The following is a 23,096-nucleotide window of genomic DNA, read 5'->3' as shown; positions in this document are numbered from 1 at the left end:
ACTGATTTAAAAAACCAAAACCTACTAAATTTACACATGATATTTCTGTGTGAGTCCAAGCAACAGAAACATAAAGACGCTTTAAGCAGATTAACTTGAAAGCTTTGTAGATCAAAATAATAAATTATTTAAAAACAAAAACAAATGACAAAAGAATCTCTTGGAAACACTTAACTGTACAACAAACAGAGTTTATATCAATTTATTCTCGATTAATAGTTTAAGTAGAATGCTTCTTTATCAAACATGGTTGGCCAGGGCAAAGATGAATTAAAATGTAATATAATATATTAAATAACTCTTATTGCGTCATAAATGCCTTGTAAATGCTCCATCAAGTGAGTGTGTCCCTTTTTTAAAAATTTGAATTCAACAATAAATTGCACCTAATGTAACTTAACACACACATTGTTTTAGCACCTGATTCACTTTATGCAGTTTTGCACTGATATACTCTTCAATAAATTCACCCTATAATTTGTAAAAAAAAAAAAAAAAAAAAAAAAAAAAAAATGTTTGGTATGACGTAATTTCTATACCAGCCTATCAGGATCAGGCACTCATATGTGAAGGGCGGAGCTTTCATGAGCTGCTGCTACAGGGACACCAAGATGGAAATCCAGGGGCTTTCTGACACAAAAAACACTCAGTACCAACATGGCGTCCCGCTCCACACGACATTCTCTCAGCAGACAACAGCTTCAGGAATTCATGCGAAAACACGTCTGACTGAAAATGCGATCTCGGATCTTTCGGGATCGCTGGACATAGAAAGTGACGACAACAACAACCGGGCCAGGTCGTCGCCGCTTCAGGTTGCGGAAAATGGCAGCGGCTGCGCTCTGTCTCTTCAGAACAGCCATCATAAGACATATGATGTACCGTCCGCAGTTTCAGAGCTCGGTGACGTGAATGCGTCCAGGCAAAAGGTGTTTAATGAATTAGAGCTGCTGCCTTCCGAGTTTGAGAGGGCCAATGAACATGAGGATAACGATCTGCAAATGGCGCTTCCCCTACTGGACTCAGAAAGCTGTGAACAAAGACACACGACAGAGAAAATTCTCAGCAACACCTCTACCTCTTCAGGCAAGAGCCCAGAGGAACTATATGTGGTTTTTAATATAGTGCATAAAGAGGATGACAGCAAGGAACGACAAATGAGCTTTCAATACAAAGCGGAAGAGAATGAATCGTCATCATCTAAGTCAAAGACTCTCCGTTCCCCAGTAGATTCAGATGAAAACTTCAACAGAACTTCATCCAGATCGGGACATTTGTCAAGCCACAGTAGTTTAAATACCAGATCTGAGAGAGCAGACCAAAATGTTAGACACGAGTTCTGTCTTGTGGCAGAGAATAGAGACCCAATATTATCAGAAGACTATGCTGGGAGCAGTCAAACGCCAAAGGTCTCTACTGTAGAAATGCTCAGCAATAATTTAGTTGAACATTCAACAGAAGAATTGATGCAGTGTGTGACGAAAAATAATAGCCCTGTATTTGTACCAGAAAACAGGGTTGCACCAGAGATGGCTGAATTGAATATCATGGATTATGCAAACCAAGAGTCCAGCAGTAATGGGGACTGTGGTCCTGATGGGACTCCAATACCTGTGCATGAAACATTCTCTGGGACCATCATGATTAATAATCAGAGTATCATTGTGACTATTGAAAATGGAATATTGACCCTAGCCACCCCGCCAGAGGGCTATGCTTACAAGGAGGATGGAATGATAAGCTTAAAAGAACATTTGGGAATGAAAGACGATGAGGATCTTGTCCTGCTCAACTATGACGGTGGAAGTAAGTCCATCGGGAAAATCAGCAATGTTACCGCAAGTGTACAAGATGAGCCTAAAGCCAGATTCGCCAGCAGTGACACAGAATTGACTCTAGCTGATGACTGTTTGCTATCAGAAATGGGTGTTACTCTGGACTCTTGTCTGCCAATTAAGCAAGAGGAAGGAACCATTTGTGCTATAGAAGATGGGAGTAATATTTGCCAAAATTCTAAAAGCAAATCAGTTGCTTGTGAAGAACTACAGCCAATAAACCTATTAACTGTATCAGGATTGACCAAGAAAGGTTCAGTAGTAAAGTATAGATGTCCCCAACCAGGCTGTTCCAGCACCTTTGATACCCGGCAAAATCTCAAAATCCACTTAGTTCTACACACAGAGGACCAGCGTCCCTTCAAGTGCACAGTGGAGGGCTGCGATTGGTCCTTCACAACGTCATACAAACTGAAACGGCACTTGCAATCTCATGACAAAGTGCGGCCTTATAAATGTGAATGGGAAAACTGTGGTCGGCGTTTTACCACAGTCTACAATCTAAAAGCTCATGTTAGAGCACATGACCAGGAAAATGCATTTATCTGTGAAGTATGCAGTGAGAGGTTTCGCACTGCCACGAGACTCACTAATCATCAAAGAACACATTTTGAGCCTGAGAGACCACATAAGTGTGAGTTTCCAGGTGAGTTGAATTGATATCTTAACTAATGTATCAGCCAAAGTTGATAATAGGCAATGACAATATAGCAGATACTAATACCGACCTGATTTTGGTGTTTCTTTTCCTCCTCAGGATGTGAGAAGACCTTCATCACTTTCAGCGCCCTGTTCTCCCACAACAGAACCCACTTCAGAGAAATGGCTCAGTTCACATGCACCTATCCTGGTTGTGACAAGCGTTATGACAAGGCCTGCCGGCTCAAAATACACCTCCGCAGCCACACAGGTGAAAAAACGCACAGATACTTGGAATAAAGTCATATCACTTTTATGTTCTAACACTACTAATTTTTTCCCCAGGTGAAAGACCTTTTGTTTGTGATTCTGATTCCTGTGGCTGGACCTTCACAAGCATGTCCAAATTACTGAGGCACAAACGGTGAGAAGCAGAGTTTCGAACCTCTTACACCCATACATGCATGCACGATTATACTGTATATTCTATTGCTCTACAAGTTTCTTGTAATTGATAATAATATTGTTATAATGAGCACATCTTTTAGGGATGCACCAAAATGAAAATTCTGGGCCAAAATCGAAATTCAGGGTGCACTTGGCCGAAAACCAAAAATAAATAATCAATTGATAATCAATTTATCAAACTTATTTAATTACACTCAAATAGCTAAAACTGAGTTGTACAAACATTTAAATGTGCACAAGGCAGTTTTTATGTGAACTTTTTAAAAACAATTGTTTCTATCCAGTTTGTTGATGAAATGTAAACATTTAAACAACAATAAACTGTAATTGTTATCATGACAGATTTATTCAAGCATACATGCATCACTAACAGGTTAAATAAAAATATAAGGAATATGTAATACAGGTCATATATTTTGCAACGTGCTCTTTAGGGTTATTTTTTTCTAGCTTTAACTGAATTTATGGACATTGAATAGCTTTCTAGAGGTAAATGTAACATTGTGACATTTTATTGACGTCTTTCCCTGGTTGAAACACTGATTGAGTGATTACTTGAGACAGGATTAATTTCAGTAAGTTGTAATGTATCTTTCAACACACCTTCTGATGTTCATCCATGTTTATTTCATGCTGTAACTTGTAAAGAGGAGATGAGACTATCGGTTCTGTGCACTTGATCTGTGCTGCCGCTTGAACAGAGGTACTCCATTGATGTCATGCCATATTAAAGAGCTCCAAAATTAAATTTGTTTGAATTCCATAATAAATTGACAGAATTTTAAAGTTGAAACTTCATATTAAAAGTAACAAAGCTTTTTGCAGTTATTGGATGGCAGGCAGGCTACAAATGTTTAGTTAAGTTTTGTTCACACATCAACAGAAAACAGCACAGACTAAACAATTTTAAATTTAAGAATCGATATCAGTACAATAGAATACAAATTGTATTTCTATAGCACATTTAAAACAACTGCCGTTGACCAAAGGGCTTTCCAGCATAAGCATCACATCATTAAAATCAAGAAATTAATATCGTCAATCCATAGCTAGTGTCCACACAGCTGACATGTTTAACTGTTGTAGCTTATCCACTTTATGTGCACAAAATAGATGCTGAACCCAGTAAAAACCTGCCATCGGAGAAGCACAAATTAAACGTCTTGTTTCAGTTACTGATTTCGGCCTTCCAAAACCATTTTGGCCCGAAACCGAAAATAACTGAAATTTGGGTCCATCCCTAATATCTCTGTATTATAATTTTAATAAATAGTAAACTGTCTTAGAAATAATCTCAATTAAATCCTTTTAAAATGCTAAAACGTATATACCCTTTAATGCACCAGTGTCCACCACAATTTGGATACAAAATCCAATTTAAGTAACTTGTAACACTAAATAGATCTCTCCACTCCAGTCGACTTCATGCAGGTTTAAGACAGAAGTCATACTATTTCAAGCCAATTTAATTGTATAATTTCTAAATACATATTGTTTAAAAGCAGCATCAACATGTTGTTGAAAGTCTGTGTCACAAGATTTGGAGTGATTCATTAGGTGTTGATCTTCATCTTTAGGAAGCACGATGATGACCGACGTTTTGCATGTCCAGAGGAAGGCTGCGGGAAGTCCTTTACACGGGCTGAGCACCTGAAAGGCCACAGTATCACACACCTGGGTACAAAGCCATTTGAATGCCCTGTTGAAGGTCAGCATCTTATCTGGACAAGAACTATAGAATGTAAAAATTTGGATTTTATGGTGAATTTAACAGCTACAGGCCTCTAAAAGTTCAGCATTAGTCAATCAGCAGAGGTTGAATTTGTATTGTACAGTGTGTTCTCTATCACTTACTATGTGAAATGTCTGACATTCTTCTTTTAATACTAATATTTCAGATTGAATTTTGTAATTGTTATTATTTATTTTAAAATGTGCAGGTTGTAATGCAAAGTTTTCAGCTCGCAGTAGTCTCTACATACATTCTAAGAAGCACAAGCAGGATGGAGTCAGTCTGAGGAGTCGCTGTCCTGTTGCTGGTTGCACCAAACACTTCTCATCACGCAGCAGCCTCAAGACGCACATGCTTAAACACCACAACCTCAGCCCAGGTACACAGACACACACACAACTTCAGGTCTGTGTACTATGGAGCAAGACTTTTAGTTCACACAAAAATGAAAATTCTTGCACCACTTACCCTCTTGTCCTTGAAAACATATATTTTTTGATGGAACATAATAGTAGGACATTCATGCTGCTCGTTTACATACAACAAAGTAAAAATTACTGCCCACTTTTATTGTATATTAATTAGCAGAATGGACATTGCAGAATAAATTATATACATAATGTATTAGTATATCTTGGGGTTGGAGGGAGAAAAGTTAGTGGTTATCATACTGAAAGTCTTTTCTGGTCATTTTTCCTTGGCAGCTCTAACTGTATGTATTTTTCAAATACTGTGATACCAGTGCATAGCTGAAGCAATTGCTGGATCTTTTCAATGGCCAACAAAGTATATAACATTAATAACCATGAAGAGTGCTATATGGAGTGAACAGAGAAGGGATACTTATAAAGTTATATCCAATAGTAAGAAGAGTTTGCAGTTAATAATACATATTATAACCATATATTATATATGTGTGTATATATATATATATATATATATATATATATATATATAATCATATATTAGAACATATTGACATACTGTTTTTCCAATTAAATTTATTCCTTAAATTGTTTTAATTGGTCTTAAAAAGATCTTTTAAAAAGTCTTATTTTTTCCTCATAAAAACTGCAGAAACCCTGTTGTTTACATTCATCTCACACTATTACCGTGGGATTCTTATCTAATCTTGACAAACTTTTATGTCATTAGAAGGATTTAGGACTCTAGTTTTAATATTTTACCACTATTTATGATAACTGTTACAGTGACTAATTTTTCTCATTTCTGTCAGGAGTGTAAAATAAACATGCAAAATCAATCAATAGTTTGATATTTGACACATAATTGATATTTCAGCCATATAAACCTCCAGCAAGTTAAATTCAGCGATACAGATTTTTAGTAATACCACCCAGCACTACCGAAACCAAAATTAGCCAGAGATATATTTGGTATTAAGTTTTAGTATCATTGTTTATGGCTGGATAGACCTCTTAGGCTCATCAAAGTGAAATTTTAAAATCCTGAATGTGTTTAAATTGATTGATTGGGTAACCATAACCTCTGTGTACCATCAGTTAAATGTATTTACTTGTTATTGGTCCTCTCATGCTGATAATGTTCCGTTCTTCCTGCAGATGTGTTGAGTCAGTTGGATGACACGGCCACTCTAACCCCCAGCAGTGAGCTGACGAGTACTTCACAGGCTGTTAGTGCCCCCTCAGGACCTGCAGGAGCAGAACTCAGCAGTCTAGACCTATCCTCTCTCTTCTCCAGCATTCCTGCATGTCCTGGGGCCACTGCTGTCTCTGTAGGGAGTGAAAGCAGCTCTGGGGCAGGATCTTTCTCCATGGACATGCCTCTGGTCAATGCTGGAATCCTCACAATAGATCCAGCATCAGTTGGATCGGCCCTTAACGGGGCAAAAACTGTGGATCCTCTCATTTTAGCAGCTGGGCAGGATATGGGCGTACATGTATTAGACACGGGATTGGGCGCTGGAGGTGGTGGAGGGGTTTTGCCCCATGCCACACTGCATTTGGATGACGTTCAAACAGTCAACCCAGAAGAGCTGGGAACACTAACTGCTCTGGCAATTCAAAGTACTGCATCTTCAGAACAACTCCACCCTCTGACTTCCTGCAATCCCTTGACTGTAGAATCACCATCTACTCTCACACCATCACTCTCTTCATCGCTCACTCAGTCTCTTTCCTCACTGACATCAGCTCTTCCTCCAGCACTCAGTTCATCTCTTGTTCCTTCTCTCACCACCCCTCTTTCCTCCTCCATGGCTCTTGCGGCAACTCCTGTACCAGAGTTACTTTGTCCTCAGGCCAAAGCTGACCTGGCAGGCAGTGAGACAGCTGTGGGGCCCTTGTTAAGCAGAGTGGAGATCATGGCTCAGTCAGATGGCAGTAAGGGGATGTGTCAGTTTGTGTTCCCCAGCCACAGTGGATCCTACAGTGGGCAGAAAATAACAGAATTGCCCTCGGTCACTCCCTGCCCCATTATGGTTAGTTGGAAAGAGTATGTTGATCTTGAAATTTGTGAAATTGTTTGCCATAAAATAGAATTTAAGATTCTTTTATTTGGTTAAATGTTTCTTTTTCAGTCATTTTAAAACAAAGTTAACCCAAATGTCTGACTGCACAGTGTTCTTTTGTTCTGCCATTAGGAGAGCAGTGGATCAGCGCGCACAGACTACAGGGCCATTCAGCTCGCCAAGAGGAGGAAACAGAAAGGCCCAGGCCCTTCCACTTGTGCCTCAGAGAATGGCCAAAGAAAGACAAAAGGAGCAAAAGGCACCAGCTCTGCTCTGTCGACTAATTCAAGTGCTCATTTTGGAGAAGGAGCTGCTACAGGAAATGGTGAGCTACCAATCCGGGATCCGGTGACAGGCGCACAGTTTGTACAGATTCAGCTGCTGCAGGTGAGATGGTGGGAAAGAATTTGAAAGCATTCTCACTTCAGTTCAGTACATTGATTTGAGTGTGTTTTTGTAGGATGATCCTGCTGCTGATGGAGACTTGGCTTTCCAGTTGAGTTCACAGACCTCGTGTTCACACTCTCAGCTCACTGTGGATCTGCCTGTCAACATCCTACAGGTTCATACAGCTACTAAGCCTCATATTCATTGCATTGTTTTCTCTATTTTATTTGTAGTGTATAGTGGTTTTTTTTTTTTTTTTTTTCCCAACATTATTTGTCTTTCAAACAAGACTTTCAAATGAACAGGAAGCAAAGTGGGACTTTGCCTGCTCATTGCCTGCTATAGTTTATGAATGACATTAGCGGCTGTCGTTCTATGTTGATGACGTTGGTGTTTCCTTGCTGCTAAAAATAAACCTTATGGAGGGTAAATTTTGTTTTTATATGGCAGTGGTGCATGAAATGCATATCAAAGATGAACAAGAAACACCACATGAAACTTGTTTTATTCTGTTGATACTTTTGAAAAGGTTTTTAACCAAGTAAACCCAAATTTAGTCTTGAGATTTTTAGAAAAAATTAATCTTAAACATCTTTAGTTTTATTTTTGAATAACTAAACCTGGCTCTCACCATGAACACAGCCACAGAAGCTGGAATGGCGTTCAACGAAAGAAAAAAAAAAAACCACCACATGCTCCTTGCATGTTGCTTAAATCACTGGCTCTCGATATTGCATAAAAACGCTGGATGGAAACATGAAGATGCACACATATTCTAAAAATGCACACAAAAAAAAACTTGTGTGCTCAATTAAGTCTGATGGATGGAAATAGGCATGGGCCGGTTACCGGTTTCAAGGTATACCACGGTTTGAAAACGTCACGGTTTCAAAACCACAAAATTTTTCTGTGATACCAATCCTGTGGTATGAGCTTTTTTTTTTTTGTCGCGTCAAAGACGCAAAGTGCAGGAATCCTTCAGGCTGTGTGCAGCATGGTGAGTAACACGACCCCTCCCCTTCCGTTGGTGCGAGCAGTCAGTCAGTCACCTTTGTGTATGTGTGTGTGTGTGTAGGATGGCAGAAGGAGGTGAACCCCTGAAACTTTTTCCCCTATCGAAAAAGATGAAGTGAGGTGGTTGGTACTGTCTGATGATTGAAATTGCAAAATGGCCTTAACAATTACTTAATAAACTGCAAAATGTTACATTTTCTAATATCTTTATTTCATGCACGGATTGCTTCTGACAGAGCTGCGTGAGCTCGGAGCACCATTTGCGGGACACTTGGCATGATCGCCAGGATTCAAAGCGCCAAATGCGAGTAAAAATCAGTGCTAAAACACTTATTCAACCATTGCCCGGTAACATTTTATGAATTTTGACAATCCATGGATGTGAGAATGTGTTGTCTTAGTGCGATCATTAAATCGCAATGGTTGTGATGTAATTATAGAAATATATAGTCTGACGCGCTGTATGGAGTGAAACAGCTTTCAGCTTCGATTCACAGTAAATGCTGCTCTGCAAGTGCTGTGTGTTTGAGTCGCTTATCATTTGCATTTAGGAACGTAACGTGGACCAAACATCTGTACTGAGGGTGTAGTTTATAGATCTGTTTTCAAAGAAAAACATCTTCCTGGATCTCCCTGTGGTTTTCCGTCAAAATAAAAGCTAAATGATTTAACGTTTAAAAGCAAGAAATAAGGACATCATGAATATTAGTATTGTAATCTTTGTTGTTCTGTAATATAAAAAAAACAAATGATTATATCATATAATAACTCTAATAATTTTGAATATTTTTATTATTACTATTAATATCTTCTTTAGCTGATCACATGCTTAACTCACTTAAGTGTCTGCAACTTTTTTTTTTTTTACAGAAAATAATTCAATTTCTGTTCTAATTATTTTTGAGCTGCAGGTTTAGGCTCACTTAAATGACTGCATTTATTTTATTTTATATAATTTTAATTTAATTAAGAAGAATTTAATTATTTATTTTAATTATTTAATCTGAAATACATGTTTACTACTTTTCCAAATATTCTATGTTGCTTAGAAATAAATGTATTGTGTTCAAAGGAAAAAAGAAAGTTGTTTTTTTTACCTAGACATTTTAGAGCCGTAATAGCAATACTGTGATGCCGTGAAACCATGATATTTTTGCTTAAGGTTATCTTACCGTCAAAATCTCAACTCGGCCCATGCCTAGATGGAAACATAGCTATTGAAAATGAATGAGATCATATCATTGAGAGTCACTGGCAGTGTGAGCTCCAAGATCAGGGTCATTGACCTTCTCAAAATATATTTATTTATTTTTAGTATATCCTTTTAAAATTAGTCTTGTGGGTTTATATAGGATCAGTTCAGATAGGGAAAAAAATGGATTACAATCCATTACATGATTGTGTGCCATAAAATTATCCTGTTGTGTATTTCAATTTGGAAATTGTTACTTTGTTACACAAGCATCATACGAACTAATCTAAATATTCTCATTTGTAGGAACCCACAGTCATGGCCGAAGATGAAAATGGATCTGATAACTCCCAATTCACTGGTAGCACCATCAACCTACAAGATTTGGAGTGATAGTACAAACAGGAAGTGCTACTCAAGGACCATATGACCACATTCTTTCATTCTCTCTCTTTCTCAGATGATCTTGTACTTTTTCTCAGTGCCTCCACTGGTTTTATCATTGTGTAGTTTATAAGCAAATCCCTGCATTCATGTTTAAAACAGGCTATCAGATTAGTACTGTGTTCCATACAAAAAGCTAATTTGACCAAAAACAAAGCACATTTAGTTTAATTTTCATCATGTAACTTGTTTGATAAATGCTTGATTTAGTCTTTAGATCTGGTGACTTGTGAGCACACAAAAGACACATGGCAGTGAACGTAATCATTGATCTGTCTCAATCAGAATAAATACTATTGGTCTATGAAAACTTTAACTGTTTATGTCATTAATCTAGTCCGTATAATTTGTCCTTAACTTATTTGCCTGGTTGACCATTATGGAACAAAGTTGTTTTTATGCCTATTTTTGTATGGCTTTGTAAAGTTCAGATGTAGTTATGTTCCATGTTTGTTATAAAAAAAAAAAAAAAAATTCTACTTTTTATAAAATGATGCAGTTGAAATGTATTTATTAGCTTTGGTTTACTTCAAAACAGGTGAATAAAATTTTACATTTAAATCAAACTTTTGACTAGTTTATATCAGCAAATATTTGTCAGTTTCATATTCTTGGTTCTCAAAAGCACGTTCATGATTCATACATTCATATTCATGTCCGTTCAAAATTTAAACCTTGCAAATACAAGGAAAGATCTATATACTTGATGCTATCTACTATCTACAGTTAGTCGTTAAAATTTTAAATCACATGTATATACAACTATCAGCATACTTGTGATTTAACTAAAGAAATACAGGAACTCTTCATTTTCCCGGTCCGTAGTTTCAGTGCTTTTGTTTGTCTGACGTTTGCGGACAGGAGGCTGTGAGCGTGGCATCAGCTTCTTAACAGACTAAAAGAATACAGAAAGCATGTTCTCACTTGTTTGAAAAGCAATGTCAGTTATTTAAAGAGGTCATATCATGAGATAAAAGATCATTTGGGATAAGAGCCTGATGTATATAAAAACAGTGTGTAGAAATTGTGACAGCTATACAAAATCACTCATTCTGCATTGCTTATACTGACTTTGTGACATCACACAAGTTACATGTCAGTGATGTCAATTAGTTGATCAGAAAGAAGGTTGGATAGATAATATTAAAGAGGGATTGAATAAGTTACATATTTGTACATGACTGTAAACCTGCAGCTGGAGTGATTTTAAAAAACAGCTTTTTTTACTGGAGAGAGGGTGATAAATGGTCGCAAAATTGTGGGAAAATAAATATGACCCCTTTAATAATGACAAACAATTGTGATATATTTTATTACTAAAGCCAAAAGGTAAATTAGACTTTTTTTACATTAAAACTTTAGTTTCTTGTCTTTTTCTTACCGTTTTCTTAATCTCAGTCTGCGATCTTTCCAAGGCTTTTTTCTGTCTTTCCTCCTGTTGTTTAATCTGCAAATGTATCTTCTCATCACGCAGTCTAAACAGTAAAAGAAGTTTAGAAACAAACTAGATACTAGATGTTAGATTTGTTGCTGGTTTAATGTATGCTGTTTAATGTATAATATTTAATGTACACTGACAAAAAAACATGGTGCAGAAGCAATTCTCACTCAGAAATTGCTAGTAATTTTCACTATTAGAAACGGCAAGTAACATTGAATTAAACATGGAATTTTAAAGTACAAAAACTGAAATAGTACTGACATAATACAACTTAACAAAAACATTTTTTATGGTCTAGATGTGGTCACCTCATTCTCCTCTCTTTCTCTTTGGCGCGTTCAGCTATACTCATTTGGTCTTTTGGAATCATTTCAGCATTTTCCAGAAGCTGCCCCAATTTTTCCTCAATGGCTGTCAGCATCTGCAAAATGGTCAGGTTCGCCTCAGTTTCCCCCACACAGCAGTGATAGACCTCTTCCACCTTAGAGCTCAGTGTGTCAAGAATCTTGTCCTGAGGGTAAGGTACAAATACTCTTATTCTTAGGTCACTAGATATGTTTTTAAACAAGTCACTGTCCAATGATTTATCAATGCACTGTAACGAAGCAGCTTGTTTCTAGAAGCAATAAGTAGTACTTGTGTCTTATCAGAATTTAGAAGAAAAGCATTCTAGGCATTTCTTTAATATCTTTAATGTCTTTGACTCAAGACTCAAGATGAACAGCACGACTAAAGTGATATTGTCTCGTATTTGGATGTATGGCATATTTTAGAATTTTCCAGAACCTTCCTACATGACATCTTGAATGCCTATAGTTGCTAATGTTTATGTTTTTTAGTTAGTTTACCCCTGTGAAATCATCTGAAATCAACAGTCTTGCTGACTGTTGCCACTGGAATTGTGCACATTCTTTAAGTAAAATCTTGCTCTCAATTGATTACAACTTTAGTTTGAATCTATGGTTCCCTCATGGACCATAGTTAGTTTTTGGATCTGGTTCATCAAGTTTGTTATCCTGACAGTGCCCTCATTACCTTTAATCGAATTGGACAATTGAGTGGTTCCCCCTGTACAGTAGGGGAGATGGATCCCAACCTCCCTGAGTCTGCTTCAGTCCGGGACTATTCTCTGAGTCCATTCCCGCCTCTGCACTCCCTAGCCTAGACCACCCAGTATTGGTGGTCCCAAGTCTGGTGGATCCAGCATTCCCTAGGTCAATGGTCCCAAGTCTGTTGTGTGTGTGGGCCATGCACACTTCTGTCAGACACTGAGGTGGCGGTATCCGAACTCTCTGCCAGTGCCGGGGAGGTCCTCCCCAAGTCCATCCCTGCCATTTCTGTCACGGCCATGGAGGCTGTCCCTGAGTTCCCTGTGTTCATGGTCTTGTCACTGTTATGGTTTTGTTCAAGTGTTTCACTACCTTGGACAATCTGTTTTCTTTTTCTTTTTCCCAGGCTGAAATTTTCCTTATGTTTTGCTTATTGGTTGTTTCTTGATGTTTTCATTTTATTTTATTATTATGAAAAATGCAAAATATATAATTTTTTAATTTGATATGAAATATATATTTTCCAAAACATGTTTTACTCTAAAACTGTGAGAAAAGCAAAGCCATAAATCTATACAAGCTGTGTTCTAAATTTGAGGTTGATATCTCAAAAAATTAGCTTTCAGTAAGATTTTGTTTGGGCGCAGTACCAAATTTTTTCACTATGTTACATTTGGTTTTGAGTTTTGGTTCACGTTTATGTTTTCATGTGTTTTATTTTGATGTTTTGTTCCTGGTTTCTTGTCATGTGACTTTCTTGCCCTTATGTGATCATGTCTTGTGCAGTCTATGGTCTTGTGCTTCCCTAGTCTCATGTATCATGTTCGGATTGGTTCCCTTGTCTGTGTCACGTTCTCATTGGTTCATTGTTCATTGTTTTCAGGTGCATCTTGTTAAGTCATTAGTCTTTGTATATGTAAATGTTACCATGAGGGCTATCAAAACATCTAGTTTTGATGTTGTAATCTACTGTTGGGGAGTGTGTTTATGTTCATGCCAAGTTGTCTTTTGTCACATTAATATCAAGTCAAGCTTGTTTTGGATTAGGCTTTTGTCACTTTGTTGATCTTTAAATAAACTGCACATGGGTCCTGCTTCATCTCGCCTTCAGTGGACTTAAACGTTAAACACTAGATGAAATTTGCTTTCCATTCATTTGCGGTCATTTTTGACTGCGAATGTCATCACGGACTACCCTGCTTACTTAGTCAAGATGATTGTGAAAATAGATTTTAATGATGAAATAGAATAGATTATTTTAAAAAAATCACAATTGCCAAATGTATAGGCTTTGTAGCATTAATATTAGACTACTACAGCAACATTTATTTAAAGATGGTCTGTTTCACAAAGTCACATTTTGACTGACATTTGACACTCTAACTTCCAAAACCATGAAGAATGCAGCTCTACTGACTAGGCTAAAGGTAAGATGTTTTTTTTATTTTTCATGTTTAGAGGGCTAGATAATTGGTCGTAGTTAGTTGATTATTTTACTGTATTGTCCGCTGGTGAAGCTAAAAAAGGAATGTCAGTGAGTAAATTACACTGTTAATGAGAAGACTGGCAGACTGGCAAAAATATATTTTATGTTCATTTATTTATTATTTATTATTCAGGAACAGGATGCACTACATTTGGAATTGAAAATATACAGTATATTCATATGAAATTAAGAATTCAAAATTCAAGATACTGTACATCATATCAGCCCAGACAACATGATTAATTGTTTTAATCAACGGGCAGTCTGTCAAGAAAGCTTACAAAAAAAATGACAATGTAGCACAACAGAAGACAAATATGAAACCCCCAAAGTTTATTTTTTCTTACCTGGTCCTCTGGTTTGTACTGTCCAAAGCTGAAGTGTTTGGCTTTCAGTTCCAAATCTGCTGTTCTCTCTCTCTCTTTTTGAATGGTGTCAGCCATGATATCAGTCTGCTCTTTTAGTTGCTTTGACTCAAGCTCCCTGCAAATACACAAACAAATATAAACATTTATCTACTGGAATAAATCAATAAAAAATATCATATTGGTGCAATTCTAAGGCATGCAGATACACACATATTTTTGCGAGTCAGTTCAGCATTCTGTCTGAACTCCTCCAAAGCCTCTTCTGTCTCTCTAGTGTTCTGGATGAGAGAAAGGTTCTGCTCTTCCAGCTCAGTCATCAGGTTTAACAGATCCTGAGGATCTTTGAAGAAGATTTCTACGTCCTCCTAATGGAGGTAAAGGAGGAATCTGTTAGCATTCCCATTCATCTCATTGGCAGTTGGTTGAATGGTACAGGAGACCCCCCAGAAGAACGTGATTTAAAATCTGCCATCTTTTCTTACTGTTTTGAGCCAATCACCAGAACTGTAAATGCCATGTGACTAATCACTCCGGACAACGTTGAAAGGTTGATGGCACCACAAAAATACACACAGCCCAAATCCCTTTTCTAGCGGTGGTAGTAACCTCAGAGGTGATGTCAATGTTAGTAGCCAGGGTAAATATATTGCTCAATGACATATGAGTTTTGACGATAAAACAAACAAAAAAAGTTTTTAGAAATGCACTCTTTGTGAGAAAAGAGGAAATTTAGGAGGAGATAACATTAAAAAAAATGTAATGACTCTAAAAATTTACTGTGGTAATTTTAATTAATGTTTTATATATTTAAGGTAAAAATATTTTTTCACCAACATCTTGAATTATTAATTCATAAATATCATTAAATTTTTTTGAGAGTCACACATGACATTTTACAGCCTGAACTAACCTTGCCTTGCCATCTGACATTTTACACTCAAGTCTGTGATATCATTTAATGTTTTTTTTTTTTTGTATGATTCTGAATCTTGGTCACACCACATGACTTTTTTTTTTTTTTTTTCCAAATATCAATAAGCAGTGAAACAAGCAGAAACTACTTACAGTTGTGGTCAGAATTATTGGCACCCTTGGTAAATGTGATCAAAGATGACTATAAAAATAAATCTGCATTGTTTATGCATTTTGATCTTAAATTCATAAAATTGGCAAAAATCTAACTTTTCATTGAAGGAAAAGAATTGAAAGTGTGTGTGGGGGGGGGGGGGGGGGGGGGGGGGGGGGGGGATCACATTATGAAATAAATGTTTTTCTCCAAACACGTTGGCCACAATTATTGACACCCCTAGAATTTTTTATGAGTAAAATATCTCTGAAGTATATTCCCATTTATATTTACATTTTTTTAGCACACCAGGGTGATCATGAACATGAAATTGTCCAGCCATGACTTCCTATTCCAGGAGTATAAACAAGAGGAAACACAAAGGCCAAATTCCCTTAATCATTCATCACAATGAGTAAAACCAAAGAATATAGTTCTGATGTGCAGCAAAAGATTGTTAAACTTCACAAAATAGAAAGTGGCTGTAAGAAAATAGCTAAAGCATTGAAAATCCCCATTTCCACTATCAGGGCAATAATTAAGAAGTTTCAATCAACTAAAGATGTTACAAATCTGTCTGGAAGAGGACATGTGTCTAAATCGTCCTAACGCACAATGAGGAGGAAAGTTTGAGTGGCCAAAGACTCTCCAAGGATCACAGCTGGAGAATTGTAGAGATTAGTTGAGTCTTGAGTCTCAGAAAGCCTAAAAAAAAGATCAAACAGCACCTACATCCCCGGAAGTTGTTCGGGAAGGTTTCAAGAAAAATCCTCTGCTCTCATCCAGAAACAATCTCCAGCATATGCAGTTGTCAGACAAGACTGGATCTTCAAACGGGACCAGCTTCTATGGTCAGATGAAACTAAAAAAAGAGCTTTCTGGCAGCAAACCCACCAGATGGGTTTGGTGCACACATGGATAAAAAGTACCCCATGCCCACAGTTAAATATACTGCTGGATCTTTAATGTTGTGGGCCTATTTTTCTCCTGGAGGTCCTGGACATCTTGTTCAGATACATGGTATCATGGATTCTATCAAATACCAACAGATAAAAAAATCAAAACCTGACCGCTTCTGCTAGAAATCCAATAATGGGCCGTGGTTGGATCTTCCATCAGGACAATGATCCAAAACAAACATCAAAATCAACACAAAAATGTGTCACTGAGCACAAAATGAAGCTTCTGCCATGGTCGTCCCAGTCCCCTGACCTGAACCCTAAAGAAAATGAGTGGAGTGCATTGAAGGGAAGAAGCACCAACATGGAGCTGGGAATCTGAAGGATCTGTAGAGATTCTGCATGAAGGAATTGTCTCTGATCTCTTGTCAGGTGTTCTCCAAACTCAGCAGGCATTATAGGTGAAGACTCAGAGCTGTTATCTTGGCAAAAGGAGGTTGCAAAAAGTATTGAATAGAAGGGTGCCAATAATTGTGGCCAACGTGTTTTGGAGAAAAACATTTATTTCATAATGTGATTTCCCCCCCACTTTCAATTCTTTTCCTTCAATGAAAAGTTAGATTTTTGCTAATTTTATGAATTAAAGATCAAAAAGATAAACAATGCAGATCTATGTTTTACAGTCATCTTTGATCATATTTATCAAGGGTGCCAATAATAATAATAATAATAATAATAATAATCTTTAATAATGTAATAATTATCTTTAATCTTATTAATAATCTTCTTCTAATAAAGTTTCTCTTTTCAAGAATTTCATTCTTTTGATGAGCCTTTCTTTCTTCATCACAGAAATTAAAAACATTCTCTTTATATAAGAGGTATATTCAAGTTATTGTATATGTCAATTCCATGTATTTTCTTAATAAACGTATATGAAAAAATAAAAATATGCATTATATCATTGACTTATAGTATTCTTTTCACAAGTCCATTTCACACATTTATAAGCTCTTAAAAAAAGAAAGCAAACCGTGCACTGAAAAAAAACAAACATCTATTATACTATAATGAAATATTAGCAAATAACAACATATACAGCCTACATATGTTGCCTGAATGGCCATCAATGGAGAAAGTTGCATTTTGCTGCCACATGGTGTTTTTACAGCATCTACTGGCAGAGGCAGAACCATGCTATCCAGCCAAAACCTGACACCTTAATTTTCAGGTTAGGTTTAGGCGTAAAATGTAAATTTGTTGCGATTTTGTTACATTTGTTACTTAGACTGCACAATTGAAAAGAATGTTAGTGGATATTAACCTCACAATCCGAACTGTCAGTCCCAGGTGCAGATCTTGAATTGAAAGCAAAGCATTATTAATGAGTCATGTAAACACGCAAAGCTATGTACTCAATATTATGGTTTGTACATACATTTTTCTGCTCTGATGGCCGGACTTCACACTTTGTCTAGATGAAGCCCTGGCCCCCCGAGAGGATGAAAAACCATGAGCCACTCGTCTTTCTTCACCTATATGTGTTCGAGTACATTTGTTTTACAGAAAACAAAGAATAAATACATACATTTGCTATGCAATTTTACAGAAACACATTTGTTAAAAACGCATAGCATATGACAGAATGTCATATTTAAAACCGTGTTTATGAATTTTATACTCTGCACTCTGCTTTTAAACAAATGTCAGTTTGAAAGCTTGTAAAATTGCCAACATACGCTTGCTGTCTGGAGGGACTGTCTTTCTCTCTCTGTTCTTCTTGATTTTCTCTGTCTGCTTTCCATCACTCTCAGTATTGGTGGAGTCAGTAGAGCGCCTGCTCTTGGATCTCTGTTTCTCTTGCCACTCTGGGGGTGACAGCATCAGCAGAAACTCTTTATACTTTTTATACTCCTTCAGGATGTCCTCATACTTAGAGATGTCACTAAAATAAAAGGGTAAGCAGAGAAAAAAGATAAACAAACCAGATAAAAGAATTATGGAAAGCATCTAACCGTACAATTTGTTTATACCTCTTGATTGCCACCATTTTGGAAGTAATCTTCTTGATCTCAGCTACTTTCTCCAGCTTCATCTTGGTCTCCTGCTCAGCACTGAACAATATTTCATGGTTTTAATCATAAGATTTAGACCACATATTCTTCTGTGTTAATGCATGCCCATGTAAAAAAGAAACCATTTGCTATTTATGCCAATCTTTTAAACATTGAGTTTCTTACTTCAAGCATTACACTTCAAGATATCAACAGGACTGTAATGACCCTACTTCTAATACTAATACTAAGTACAAATTAGTATGACTGGTACATTTTGATAGCCTCAACAGAATTCTTGTCATTTTCCTTCAGAAATTCTTCAAACAAGATGGCATCGTCTTCCAAGAGCTTCTCAGCTCTTGTTAATTTTCCCTCTTCTTCTGCAGCCATTTGCTCTAGTAGCTGAATCTCTTCTCTCTTTACTGCCAGAGAATACTAAAAAAAGTAATAGAGAACATGTATACAAAAACAATCAGACACAGAAGAACACAGAACCAAGCACAGAGGTTAAGTAAAGAAAGGCCAGTCAAAAACACAGTGAATAAAACTAAGACACTGAGCAAATGTCTACCTGGCTAGTGGCTGAGAACTAGAAAAACAAAATACCATCTTACCTCAAGTAAGAACAGCTCACGTCTCTTAGTGATATATTCATTCATGCTTCCTTTATCAGTATTAGGGTCTAAGAAAATGAGAATAACAACAGTACTTTTAGGCTAAAATGTAATGTTACTTGCTGTGGGTTTATATGTTTGATGCAGACGGTATGTGGGGTATGGTCTGGCTCACCTTTTATAGATACCCTCCATGCGGGTGTAATTTGGAGCTGTCCATGAGTGTATGTGACTGATGTACTCTCCCCTTCTTTCAGTTCCTTCCTCAGTCTGGCTTGTTTTACCCTTGTTCTGCCTGCAAATGTCATCTTCTCATGGACAGGTAGAGCCAACTTACTTTGATGCTCCTGCCATGACAGAGTGCACAGTTTCAACTTCTAGCACACCTTCAGACTTCAAGCAAATGCTTGAATCTCATGCTTTGTATCTCATGTCTTAAAACTATTTTCCATCCATCTCAAAACTTTTTTTCCCCCCACGGGAACATTCTCATAAACTTGATTAACATTCTGGCAAGGTCTTCTCAAAGTTGATGATAAAATTCTTCCAGTAACGTTAATAGAATATTTGTTAAAAGTTATCTGGTCTTTAAGGTTCTCAAAACAGTAGCATAAAAACATTTATAATACATTGTTCATGGAACTTTTTTATGTGTAGCATTTTGTTTTTGTTTGATTTTAATGTAAGGCTACTACTTGTTTCAGAATGTTCAGAGAACATTCAAAAGTAACGTTCCTAAAATGTTTGCAAAATTATAAAATGCAATGTTCCCTTAATGTTTGTATAACTAAAAACATTTTTAAAAAAGAGAACATTCAGAAAACGTTTTCATAACAGAACGGGAACATTAGCGAAACTTTCATACAATATATTTTGTTAGCTGGGTTCGGAAGTTACAACCCTGATGTCTTTTTGGTGCTGGCTTTGTTCTTTAAAGGGTATCAGCTAAAATTCAATGTATTAAATTATACAAACCAGCCTCTCTCGAGTTTTTTCTTTGTTCCTCATTTGGAAAAGATCCTTGTGTTCAGGGATTTTGAAAGGATTCGCATCATCGCTGCTTTCTAAATCAAACAAATATACACACACATACTGTACTCACAAGGACATTTCATTGACATAATGGATTTTATACAAAGCAAATAAAATCTCATAGGCCATAGACCTATAGAGTACCTATATTGCGGCCTTTATATAGAGTTAGAAACCATATTTACAAATTCAGAGTAGGCCTAAATGGCCAAATTAAGTCGTAGCGTTAGTTTTTGTATTAATTTTCTGACATGAATAGCCTACATGACATGTTGTAATAATGCCCAACTTATTAGGTGCACTAAAAGGCATAGTTCACCCAAAAATGAAAATTCTGTCATTTACTCACCCTCAAGTTGTTCCAAACCTGTATCAATTTTTGTTTTTCCTCTGCTGAATTAAAAAAAAAAAGATATTTTGAAGAATGTCAGTAACCAAACAGTTGATGGGCCCTATTGACTACAGTATTTATTTATTTATTTTTTCCCATTCTATGGAAGTCAATGGGGCCCATTAACTGTTTGGTTACCCATATTCTTCAAAATATCTTCTTTTGTGTTCAGCAGAATAAAAAAAACTCATACAGGTTTGGAACAACTTGAGCAGGGTGAGTATATGACAGAATTTCCATTTTTGGGTGAACTATCCCTTTAAGACAGCTTAAACCATCACAGAAAACTGCATTTTTACATTTACTATAAATGTGGGGACATTTGGTCCAGGACCACACACACACATTCAACAGCTTACACGCATCCATCTTAACCGAATATATGGCCTAATATAAGATATGCAGATGTAGTTCCATCAAATTAGAATTATGTTACAGATATAGAGAAAATCACGTGACATACAGCAATCATTTATATTGTTTTCTTTCTTACTGCTTGCTCATAAATGAATCACCCATGTATAAATCCATATGTCTTACTGTGTGCTGATGATGCAGGTGAGGACATGCTGCTCCAATGGTAAATAGCTAATTACATCAATCAAAATCAGCGCTCTCTAAACCTGCAAATGGATCAGAGAGAGAGTAAACCCGTTCGGACCCAGTTCGAGGAGACCTTTCCCTTGTTGCGTTTTTGGTTGCCCTGACAACTTTATATTGGGCACATTCTTTCCACGAAAAGTAGGTGGCGGTATTTCACAAGATGAATTCTTCATAACCTGTGGTAAGCGCGCCTCCAGTTGATTCTACTTAGGAGATTCATATAAAACGCTTCAAGTTTTATATATAGGCTATATTCTTCTCTATATGAAATTTTAGAACACATATACCATACCAGCCATTTAAAATCCTTCAGAATATAGCCACCATTTTACCAGGATTTTATTTGTTGTGGTATCATTTCCTCACACTTATCTCAAATAGAAGAATAATGTAGGCTAATAGATTTGACACATTTCTACATGTTCATCAGTTTAAACTTTGTAGCTATGTGCATTTATTTTATAAATTATTTTTATACTAATAACTCATTTTAAGCATTTTAATTAAAAAACATAACAAAACACATTTTATTCTAAAACCAAGTTGCTGTTTTTGAGTTTTTACAAGCATTCTCATTCTCCCCATCTTAAGGATTGCATATTGTAGGGGTACCTGAAAAGAAAAATTGGGAAGGCTAAAGAATGGGTTTAGGATAATTTAACAGGACATCTATAGCCAACCAGGGTAAGAAAAAACAACAACATAAGAGTAGCCTTTATGTTACAGTTTTGGTTGATGCTCAGTTTTGAACTAGTTCAAAGCAATATTTTTTTTCTTCTATTAAACTCAGCACATATTTAGTTTTAATGATTCCACTGCTGGGTTTGTGATATGATCCATATGCAGAACCATTACTAAAATAGATCACAAATAACAGATCAGCTTAACAGATTTGCTGCATTCTGCTGATGGTTATTTGATTAATAGCTTTACAGATCAATAGTCTAATATAGTAGTACATATATTTTAGCCTCATTTTTACCTCACTTAAAAGAGGTTTCAAAATTAAAAAGTTTGTGGATTAGGAAATTTTACTTGAGTTCTTGCTGATTCATTCACTTCTCTGAAATAAGGGTCAATAGACAATTCAAATGTCAATCATTAACTCTAGTTTGATAATGATTCTAGGCTGACTGAGGTCCAGTGGGAACTGGATTAAACTAGGACCAAAAGGAACACACTTTTCTATTTTCACAATATAATCTTAAAACATTTGAAATTTTTATGTAAAATATGCATTATAGCAATAAATAGGATTTGAATAGTATTCTGAATAGGGCTGTACTGTTTGTCATTGCTGTTTGTATATTGCTTTTGTATAAAACAGTATAAAAACAGCAGGTATTTCAATAAAAGTAAAATCTACATTTTAGTTTTGGACACGGTAACATGACATGGATTCTTTGAACTATGGTTTATTTTGTTATATGGTATGTAAATACATTGCTTTTGTACAAAACAGCAAGTATTTCAATAAAAATAAAATCTTCATTTTAGTTTTAGTGTATGTTAAGTGTTATACTAGCAAAAGTGCTGCTGGCATTTTTAGTATTTATACATATTGTGCTTTTTGAAATGGTATAATATTAATACTATGGCTTTTAGACACAGTAACATGACATGGTTTGAACTATGGTTTATTTGTTTATATGGTATGTAAATAAGTATATTTTTTAATACCTTAAGTGCCATTGTATTATTATCTGATACTAAAAATCCACTATAGTACCACTACAGTACACTTCAATAAGTGTGATGCAGAATGTGAAGTATCTGAAGTTTGTAAGTAAAGGCTCTGCTATCAGTTATGAGAGGTCAAGAATGCTGGGTGAGCTGAAGGCAGAGACATTTATTCATATGTGTTTCAAAATCTGTTGATTATGCTAGA

The 23,096-nt window shown here is 36.3% G+C and overlaps 2 protein-coding genes across 2 annotated transcripts; one reads left to right on the top strand and one right to left on the bottom strand.

The window, feature by feature from the left end:
- The first annotated feature begins 574 nt into the window (after positions 1–574).
- Positions 575–10,768, top strand: si:dkey-156n14.3 (zinc finger protein ZXDC). The gene is made up of 9 exons (XM_051896587.1): positions 575–2,481; positions 2,593–2,745; positions 2,820–2,898; positions 4,520–4,650; positions 4,883–5,053; positions 6,258–7,135; positions 7,298–7,552; positions 7,626–7,727; positions 10,065–10,768. The coding sequence occupies exons 1-9, from the start codon at positions 585–587 to the stop codon at positions 10,149–10,151; spliced, it is 3,753 nt and encodes a 1,250-aa protein (XP_051752547.1). The 5' UTR covers positions 575–584; the 3' UTR covers positions 10,152–10,768.
- cfap100 (cilia and flagella associated protein 100) lies at positions 10,697–21,296 on the bottom strand. The gene is made up of 14 exons (XM_051896588.1): positions 21,146–21,296; positions 20,158–20,246; positions 19,358–19,529; positions 19,183–19,250; positions 18,840–19,003; positions 18,545–18,625; positions 18,251–18,456; positions 17,950–18,046; positions 17,836–17,869; positions 14,757–14,911; positions 14,526–14,661; positions 11,952–12,154; positions 11,584–11,677; positions 10,697–11,097 (listed from the first exon to the last, which is right to left on the bottom strand). Exons 1-14 carry the CDS (start codon positions 21,171–21,173, stop codon positions 10,984–10,986), a joined length of 1,641 nt encoding a protein of 546 aa, XP_051752548.1. The 5' UTR covers positions 21,174–21,296; the 3' UTR covers positions 10,697–10,983.
- Positions 21,297–23,096: the final 1,800 nt, after the last annotated feature.

Source organism: Ctenopharyngodon idella, chromosome 6, assembly GCF_019924925.1.
Source record: "Ctenopharyngodon idella isolate HZGC_01 chromosome 6, HZGC01, whole genome shotgun sequence".
Classification (NCBI taxonomy): Eukaryota; Metazoa; Chordata; class Actinopteri; order Cypriniformes; family Xenocyprididae; genus Ctenopharyngodon; species Ctenopharyngodon idella.
The sequence above is the reverse complement of the archived record's forward strand: the minus strand, read 5'-3'. Positions and strand labels throughout refer to the sequence as shown.

Coding starts and splice junctions, on each gene's coding strand:
- cfap100 (XM_051896588.1), bottom strand. CDS start 21,173: ATGTCCTCACCTGCATCATCAGCACACA. Junction 19,004..19,182: donor GTGAGCTGTTCTTACTTGAG/GTAAGATGGTAT, acceptor TACTTTTTTTAG/TATTCTCTGGCAGTAAAGAG. Junction 12,155..14,525: donor AGTACAAACCAGAGGACCAG/GTAAGAAAAAAT, acceptor CCTTACCCTCAG/GACAAGATTCTTGACACACT.
- si:dkey-156n14.3 (XM_051896587.1), top strand. CDS start 585: ATGAGCTGCTGCTACAGGGACACCAAGATGGAAATCCAGGGGCTTTCT. Junction 2,899..4,519: donor AAATTACTGAGGCACAAACG/GTGAGAAGCAGA, acceptor CTTCATCTTTAG/GAAGCACGATGATGACCGAC. Junction 7,553..7,625: donor TACAGATTCAGCTGCTGCAG/GTGAGATGGTGG, acceptor GTGTTTTTGTAG/GATGATCCTGCTGCTGATGG.